At 38.9% G+C, this 10,000-nt stretch overlaps 1 protein-coding gene across 1 annotated transcript in view; it reads right to left on the minus strand.

The window, feature by feature from the left end:
• Window positions 1-10,000, minus strand: part of LOC143277664 (glutathione hydrolase 1 proenzyme-like) — a 74,145-nt gene that overhangs the window by 26,979 nt on the left and 37,166 nt on the right. The window contains exons 3-6 of the mRNA XM_076582572.1: window positions 9,012-9,134; window positions 7,315-7,412; window positions 2,886-3,078; window positions 537-700 (exon numbers count right to left, since the gene is read on the minus strand). Coding sequence (XP_076438687.1) covers window positions 537-700; window positions 2,886-3,078; window positions 7,315-7,412; window positions 9,012-9,134 — 578 coding nt within the window. The remainder of the gene's footprint in view (window positions 1-536; window positions 701-2,885; window positions 3,079-7,314; window positions 7,413-9,011; window positions 9,135-10,000) is intronic.

Raw genomic sequence — 10,000 nt, forward strand, 5'->3', positions numbered from 1 at the left:
TTTAAACTATAACACTGATTTGACAACACAAGAAATTTTTTTTTCAACAGGACTGATTTGACAAAACTGAGAGGATTTTTTGTTTGTTTGTTTTTAGTTTCTTAAACAGGATTAATTTAGAAACACACACACAAAAATTTCTACACAACTGATTTGACAACATAGGAGAATTCTTTTTTCTATCAGACTGATTTGAGAAACATAGGAAATATTTGTCTCTACAAGGACTGATTTAAGAAACGCAGGACTGACATAACAACAAAGGTGTTATATATATAAACAACTGATTTAACAACAAAGGAAATTTTTTTTTTTCTATATGAACTGTTTTGACAACATAGGAATTTTTTTTTTCTAAATAATTGACTTCTTAAAACAGGAATTTTTTTTTCTGTACAACTGATTTGACAACACAGGAAACATTTTATTTTTTTAGCAACTGGTTTGACAACATAGGAAAGATGTTTTTTCCAATAACAGATCTGACAACACAGGGAACATTTCTTTCTACAAAACTCGTCCAACCCTCCACTCACCAATGTCTTGTAAGTCCGCCAGAACATCTTCCATCAAGCTTCCGTTGTAAAAGGCCTTCTCTCCCCCTTTGGCCACTCTCTTCAATGTGGCGGCCAGGAGGGGCAGCTTTATTGTCTCCCCTGCTTTGTACAGCTCTCCTGTGTGCTGGTTGACGTACACCTCCCTGGTGGTCACACAAAACGACGGGCATAGAGACAGCGACAGGACATGGGTTGGTCAAGGAGGCAGAGGTCTACAGAGTCATGGGGAGTGGGTACGCTATTTGAAAAAAAAACAAGAGAGGCAAGGCCTTCAAGACTCACTTGTGATAAATTAAGTCCCCTAGCATTAATTACAGAGTAATTTCCCTTTTTTTTACTATCTACACCAAAACGTTTGCAAAATAATTAAAACTTCCATGCTTAGCAAAAGAAGTTCCTGTTTGAACAAAAAATGATAATAATGACTGCTCTTGTTGTTGGGTCAGAATAAGAGGTCAAAGTGCCAAGTTTAGAGAATACAAAAAATATAAATATAACAGTAAATGCAGTTTGCATAGAATTAGGCTTCATTTTTTATTTTTTGTGCCCATCCCAGAGGTGCATTATTGTTTTAAACAAGATGACTGGAAAAAACTGAATTTTTCCTATTTTTATGCCTAATTTGGTGTCAACTGACAAAGTATTTGCAGAGAAAATGTCAATGTTGAAGTTTACCACGGACACACACACACAGACACACACACACACACACACAGACAACCGAACACCGGAATAAAACATAGACTCACTTTGTTTACACAAGTGAGTCAAAAAACACCTTGTGATTACCCACAATTGGTAAAGTCCTATTTCAGCGTCCTTAATTCAGCGACCTATTTCACTGGCAATTTTTGTGCACAGATGAAATGATATTACCATTAGTAGATGTTGCAACCCATTTTCAGTGGTTTTCAACTCTGTTTTGAATGTTATTTCATCATCATCATCCGTAGAGTGTCCACAATCAACAGGCTGATTATTCTGACACTTTTAAAACTCAGTTTGATGTGGATTCAGTCACTAAACTAACCTTCCACCATCTTGCTGTCTGTTTTTTGGTCCCACAGACCACAAAAATGTAAACAAAAAATATGGTGGCTTGAGGCGACCAGTGTCAGTTTGGGTTCATGTTATGGATCATTTCATGTTGTATTGTGCCTGTTTGGGTTCATGTTATGGATCATTTCATGTTGTATTGTGCCTGTTTGGGTTCATGTTATGGATCATTTCATGCTGTATTGTGCCTGTTTGGGTTCATGTTATGGATCATTTCATGTTGTATTGTGCCTGTTTGGGTTCATGTTATGGATCATTTCATGTTGCATTGTGCCTATTTCTTTATTAAAAGTGTCATCTACATACAACATGTCATTTCTCATATGCCTCCATTGTAAAACATGCAACCGTTTTTATTTCTTTAAGTTAAACAATCAATCAATTTTGCAGGTATTGATAACAATGCATACCAACGTCATGTTTGTTAATGGTGAATAGTTAATGGTGAACTGGTTTGTTATGTTAATTGAAAAGAAAACCACCTCTTTTGCCGGGGAAAGAAAACAAAGCCCAAAGAAGCGACAACAAAAACAGCAGATATAAACTGTGTCATGAAGCTTGTAACGCACTGTATAAAATGCAACATTGTCACATTACTGCCCCCACATTATGCTTGGGTATTTGTCGGTGATGGCGTGTAATCTGCCAGGCATTTTTTTTTTTATTATTAACGCTCAGGCTGAAAGTCTTGTTGACCATGTTTTATTCTGCTGTCAAGTGTACATACCTTGTCCAAAAATTATTCATAAGATACAAGTCTTCTGCAGGAAATGCATTGGCATACTTTCTGTTCATGCTCAAAGCAGGTCTGAGAGATATAAACTAGCTGTATGGTCATTACTGTCATCACAGTGCTCACTTACACAAACTTCAGTCTTGGAAATACTGCAACAAGTTACTCTCTCACACACACACACACATATATATATATATACAGAGAGAGAGACAGAGACAGAGAGAGAGAGAGAGAGAGAGAGAGAGAGAGAGATTTACTAATTTAAAAGATTAAAATAAAAGGAAAGGTGTAAAACAAATTTTTAAAAAAAGCAATATAAAAGTACCTTGGCACCACAAACATTCATTTGTACTGCAAATATAACTTAGCACTGCTGCAAAAGTACCACAGCACTGCTGTAAAAGTACCAAAGCACTGCTGCAAAAGTACCTAGGCACTGCTTCAAAAGTACGTTCGCACTGTAAAGGTACCTTTGCACTGCTACAAAAGTACCTCAGCACTAATACAAAGTACTTTAGCACTGCTGCAAAAAGTACCTTAGCGAGAGTTCGTTCAGAATGGTGTCCCTGGAGTCTTGAAATGCGGAAGCTAATGACTTGGGCACTGGGAACCCAGACTCCGCCATCTCAATGGCAGGGGCAAACAACTGTGACCAGGGGAGATGACCAAACTTCTGGTGCGCCAACCAGTATCCTCTTACTTCCCCTGGTACCGCAATGCTCAACGGCCCTGCAAAGGTCAAGGTCAGCCTTTCAACACTGAAAACAATATCCAGAGTGTGTTCATGAGATGGTGAGTTATGAGGCGTATCTTCATGACTGTGAATAAATGAGTGTCAAAATGCAAATGAGAACCAGTAGTTTTAACCAAGATAAGCAGAGTTGGATGGGTGGGAAAATGGACGCTGCTTACACGCGCCCAGTGCATTGGTGAGGTACACGACGGGCGCAATAGCCGAGTGGTTAAAGCGTTGGACTGTCAATCTGAGGGTCCCAGGTTCGAATCACGGTGACGGTGCCTGGTGGGTAAAGGGTGGAGATTTTTACGATCTCCCAGGTGAACATATGTGCAGACCTGCTAGTGCCTGAACCACCTTCGTGTGTATATGCAAGCAGAAGATCAAATACGCACGTTAAAGATCCTGTAATCCATGTTAACGTTCGGTGGGTTATGGAAACAAGAACATACCCAGCATGCACACCCCCGAAAACGGAGTATGGCTGCCTACATGGCGGGGTAAAAACGGTCATACACGTAAAAGCCCACTCGTGTGCATACGAGTGAACGCAGAAGAAGAAGAAGAAGGTGAGGTACACGGGACTTGAGACACACAGTCACCTAGACACACCACAACCACAACACGACCATAACAAAACACAGACATAAAACTGAATACAAGTAAGCAAAACAAAGACAACACAAAACAGAAAATCAGCATGGAAGAGCATAAAACACGGTGATATGCCAGACCTAAATAGTTTTCAAGAAAGCGTTGAAATTGAGCTGGGTCAGAAAATCAAAAACCAGAAAGCACATCTGGATTTTGGTAGTAATGTGTTGCCCCTGAGACTGAAAGATGTGGAGAAGTATGGTCAAAATTTCCTGGCATCACTAAAAGTTGAAAACTCTAGCAGGATGTATTTGAAGCATACAGATGTTACAGAAATAAGGTTTAACTGCAAAATGCAGCTGATATTCTTGCAGAACCACTATTCTTTAAATTTCCATTAAATTCCACTGCAACAAGACAAAATGATATATTATGCTTTGTTCATGATATTTGCATTGTATGAGACATATTCAACATATATTGAATTCAAGGCTATACAATATTAACATGCATTTCTAAGTTATGCATCTGTAGTTAAGAAGACTAAACGATCTACAAATTGATTAGATATCAATATTGACGATAGTAATGCAGCTGCTCTTCCAAGGTATTTCATGCTATTATTGTCTGTGAATAAAGGAACTAGTCTGTGCTAGATGTGCTTATTAATGATGATAACAAACCAAATCGCTGTCAACACAGGATGATTCTACTGGTAAAAAGTTATATCTACAAGTATAGTATTAGTTGTATTAGTACAAAAGTGTATACTGTGAGAAGATGTTTTCTAAAGGCACCTGAACACTTGTTATAAAAGTGAACAATATTTTGCAGAGATACGCTGTGACCTGTCTACCTTTGATACTGAAAGGGAATGTTATAAACAGTATTCTGCACAGAAAACAACTCAGGAAAAAAAAAAGAACAACATTATTATCAGGAAACTACTGCTGAATATTATATCCTTTTCATGATAATGGAACCATTACATATGAAAGTGTCAGCTCTTTTGAATCACATGATCTATCGAATGCGATGAACATGCGATGATGATAACAACAACAACAACAACAACAGTTATAATAATCAATCATAATAACAACAAAAATAATAACAACAATGATAATGATAACAACAATAATAACAGCAACAAAACAACAACAATAATAATGATGATAACAACAACAATGATAATAGTAATAATGATAACAATAATGATGCTGATAATAACAACAACAACAATAATGATGATAATAATTAGAACAACAACAATAAGAAGAATAACAATCATCATCATCATAAAAACAACAACAAAAATGATAATAACAATTATAACAACAATAATAACAACAACAACAACAACAACAACAATGATAATAGTAACAACAACAAAATAACAATAATGATGATAATAATAACAACAACAACAACAACAATAGTAATATAACAATGATAACAGTAATGATGATAGTAATGATGATGACAATAATAGTAGTAATAGTAGTAGTAATAATAATAATAATTAAAAAACAAAACAAAAAAACCCAATAATAACAACAACAACAATAATAACGACAAGCATGATAACAGTAATAATGCTAATGATAACAATGATAACGACATGCATGATAACAGTAATAATGCTAATGATAACAATGGTAACGACAAGCACGATAACAGTAATAATGCTAATGATAACAATGGTAACGACATGCATGATAACAGTAATAATGCTAATGATAACAATAATAACGACAAGCATGATAACAGTAATAATGCTAATGATAACAATAATAACGACATGCATGATAACAGTAATAATGCTAATGATAACAATGATAACGACAAGCACGATAACAGTAATAATGCTAATGATAACAATAATAACGACAAGCATGATAACAGTAATAATGCTAATGATAACAATGATAACGACAAGCACGATAACAGTAATAATGCTAATGATAACAATGGTAACGACATGCACGATAACAGTAATAATGCTAATGATAACAATGATAACGACATGCACGATAACAGTAATAATGCTAATGATAACAATGATAACGACATGCACGATAACAGTAATAATGCTAATGATAACAATGATAACGACATGCACGATAACAGTAATAATGCTAATGATAACAATGGTAACGACATGCACGATAACAGTAATAATGATAATGATAACAATGATAACGACAAGCACGATAACAGTAATAATGCTAATGATAACAATGATAACGACATGCACGATAACAGTAATAATGCTAATGATAACAATGATAACGACAAGCACGATAACAGTAATAATGCTAATGATAACAATGGTAACGACATGCACGATAACAGTAATAATGCTAATGATAACAATGATAACGACAAGCATGATAACAGTAATAATGCTAATGATAACAATGATAACGACATGCATGATAACAGTAATAATGCTAATGATAACAATGATAACGACAAGCATGATAACAGTAATAATGATAATGATAACAATGATAACGACAAGCATGATAACAGTAATAATGATAATGATAACAATGATAACGACATGCATGATAACAGTAATAATGCTAATGATAACAATGGTAACGACAAGCATGATAACAGTAATAATGCTAATGATAACAATGATAACGACATGCACGATAACAGTAATAATGCTAATGATAACAATGGTAACGACATGCATGATAATAGTAATAATGCTAATGATAACAATGATAACGACAAGCATGATAATAGTAATAATGCTAATGATAACAATGATAACGACAAGCATGATAATAGTAATAATGATAATGATAACAATGATAACGACATGCATGATAACAGTAATAATGCTAATGATAACAATGATAACGACAAGCATGATAACAGTAATAATGCTAATGATAACAATGATAACGACATGCACGATAACAGTAATAATGCTAATGATAACAATGATAACGACATGCACGATAACAGTAATAATGCTAATGATAACAATGATAACGACAAGCATGATAACAGTAATAATGATAATGATAACAATGATAACGACATGCACGATAACAGTAATAATGCTAATGATAACAATGATAACGACAAGCATGATAACAGTAATAATGCTAATGATAACAATGATAACGACAAGCATGATAACAGTAATAATGATAATGATAACAATGGTAACGACATGCACGATAACAGTAATAATGCTAATGATAACAATGGTAACGACAAGCATGATAACAGTAATAATGCTAATGATAACAATGATAACGACAAGCACGATAACAGTAATAATGATAATGATAACAATGATAACGACAAGCATGATAACAGTAATAATGCTAATGATAACAATGGTAACGACAAGCATGATAACAGTAATAATGATAATGATAACAATGATAACGACATGCACGATAACAGTAATAATGCTAATGATAACAATGATAACGACAAGCATGATAACAGTAATAATGCTAATGATAACAATGATAACGACATGCACGATAACAGTAATAATGCTAATGATAACAATGATAACGACAAGCACGATAACAGTAATAATGCTAATGATAACAATGATAACGACCACAGCAACAACACAGTTCCCCCCTCCCTCTCACCCTCAGAGGAAGTGTTGGGGTTCCCCTCAAACATGTCCACGGAGGAAGCATTGGGCGCTGTCTCTCTGGCGTCCACTGACATGGACGTCTGTGTGGTTCTGAAAGATCCACCGTCAGCAGTCAGCCAAGTGACTGCCATTGTCTGTCCTATCCATGCTTCAGGTCATGTAGGGGGGTATGTGGGTATCAGTGTGTGTGTGTGTGTGTGTGTGTGTGAATGTGTGTGTGTGTGGGGGGGGGGGGGTGTACAGGTGTGTCAGTGTGCAGGTGTATGTTTGAGTGTGTGTGTGACAGGTGCAATAGCTGAGTGGTTAAAGCATTGGACTTTCAATCTGAGGGTCCCAGGTTCGAATCTCGGTAATGGCGCCTGGTGGGTAAAGGGTGGAGATTTTTCTGATCTCCCAGGTCAGCATATGTGCAGACCTGCTAGTGCCTGAACCCCCTTTGTGTGTATACGCAAGCAGATCAGATACACATGTTAAAGATCCTGTAATCCATGTCAGCATTTGGTGGGTTATGGAAACAAGAACATACCCAGCATGCAGATCCCCGAAAGCGGAGAGTGGCTGCCTACGTGGCAGGATAAAAACAGTCATACACATAAAAGCCCACTCGTGTACATATGAGTGAACGTGGGAGTTGCAGCCCACGAACGAAGAAGAAGAAGAAGAGTGTGTGTGCGTGCGTGCGTGCGTGTGTGTGTGCAGGTGTGTACCGGTGTGTACAGGTGTGTGTGTGTGTGTGTGTGTGTGTGGAGGGGGGATTACAGGTGTGTGTATGTACAGGTGTGTCAGTGTGTGTGTACATGTGTGTGTACATGTGTGTGTGTACAGGTGTGTACAAGTGTGTGTAAAGGTGTGTGTGTACAGGTGTGTGTGTACAGGTTTGTACAGGTGTGTGTGTACAGGAGTGTGTGTACAGGTGTGTGTGTACAGGAGTGTGTGTACAGGTGTGTGTGTGTGTGTGTGTGTGTGTGTGTGTGTGTGTGTGTGTGTGTGTGTGTGTGTGCGTGTACAGGAGTGTGTGTCCAGGTGTGTGTGTGTGTGTGTGTGTGTTTTTGTGTGTGTGTGTACAAGTGTGTGTGTACAGGTATGAGTGTACAGGAGTGTATGTACAGGTGTGTGTGTACAGGAGTGTGTACAGGTGTGTCAGTGTGACAGTGTGTGTACAGGTATGTGTGTACAGGAGTGTGTGTACAGGTGTGTGTGAACAGGTGTGTGTGTACTGGTGTGTGTGTGTACAGGTGTGTGTGTACAGGTGTGTGTGTACAGGTGTGTGTGTGTGTGTGCAGGTGTGTGTGTGTACAGGTGTGTGTGTACAGGTGTGTGTGTGTACAGGAGTGTGTGTACAGGTGTGTGTGTGTACAGGTGTGTGTGTACAGGCATGTGTGTGTACAGGTGTGTGTGTACAGGTGTGTGTGTACAGGTGTGTGTCCAGGTGTGTGTGTACAGGTGTGTGTCCAGGTGTGTGTCCAGGTGTGTGTGTGTACAGGTGTGTGTGTCCAGGTGTGTGTGTGTACAGGTGTGTGTGTCCAGGTGTGTGTCCAGGTGTGTGTGTACAGGTGTGTGTGTCCAGGTGTGTGTGTCCAGGTGTGTGTCCAGGTGTGTGTCCAGGTGTGTGTGTACAGGTGTGTGTGTCCAGGTGTGTGTCCAGGTGTGTGTCCAGGTGTGTCAGAGTGTGGCCCCCATCAGTGTTACCTGTTGTAGACAGTCATGAAGAAGCCCCCTCCCAGCCCCATGGACTGAGCGTCGGCCAGTCCCATACACAGCAAGGTCCCGATGGCCGCGTCCACCGCATTACCGCCTGCCTGCAGCAAGCCCCTGAAACACACCTCACACACTTCTCACCATATTTCACCACAGGCGCAATGATGGAGTCTCCCATCAGACCGATGGATGAGTAGGCAGGCAGGCTTATCTGTCGGTGTCTGTCCTCATATGGGAGAAGAGGCCGATTCTGGATGCGCAGCACTTCCCACAGGTGTTGCAAGGGAAAACGTCTCCAGAAGTTGAGCCCTGCTTCCTTCGCTCATGCTTCTCCTTAATGGCCAGCGTTCTCTTGTTTTCAAACATCTTTATGCCACTAGAGCACAGCATCCTCCAGCGACAGCAGTCAAGGGCATCAGTTTCCCAGGAAGCGATGTCTATGTCACAGGCTTTGAAGTTTGTCTTCAAGGTGTGCTTGAAGCGCTTGCAGGGTCTTCCAATTTCGCCACTGCGAACAGGCGCAATAGCCAAGCGGTTAAAGTGTTGGACTTTCAATCTGACAGTCCCTTGATAACAGCACATGGTGGGTAAAGGGTGGAGATTTTTCCGATCTCCCAGGTCAATATATGTGCAGACCTGCTAGTGCCTGAACCCCCCACCATGTGTATATGCACGCAGGAGATCAAATACACATGTCAAAGATCCTATAATCCATGTCAGCGTTTGGTGGGTTATAGAGGTTATAGAAACAAGGTCTGGTGGGTTATAGAAACAAGAAGGTCTGGTGGGTTATAGAAACAAGAAGGTTTGGTGGGTATAGAAACAAGAAGGTCTGGTGGGTATAGAAACAAGAAGGTTTGGTGGGTATAGAAACAAGAGGGTTTGGTGGGTTATAGAAACAAGAGGGTTTGGTGGGTTATAGAAACAAGAGGGTTTGGTGGGTATAGAAACAAGAGGGTTTGGTGGGTATAGAAACAAGA

The sequence above is a fragment of the Babylonia areolata genome, chromosome 34 (genome assembly GCF_041734735.1).
Source record: "Babylonia areolata isolate BAREFJ2019XMU chromosome 34, ASM4173473v1, whole genome shotgun sequence".
Taxonomy (NCBI): Eukaryota; Metazoa; Mollusca; class Gastropoda; order Neogastropoda; family Buccinidae; genus Babylonia; species Babylonia areolata.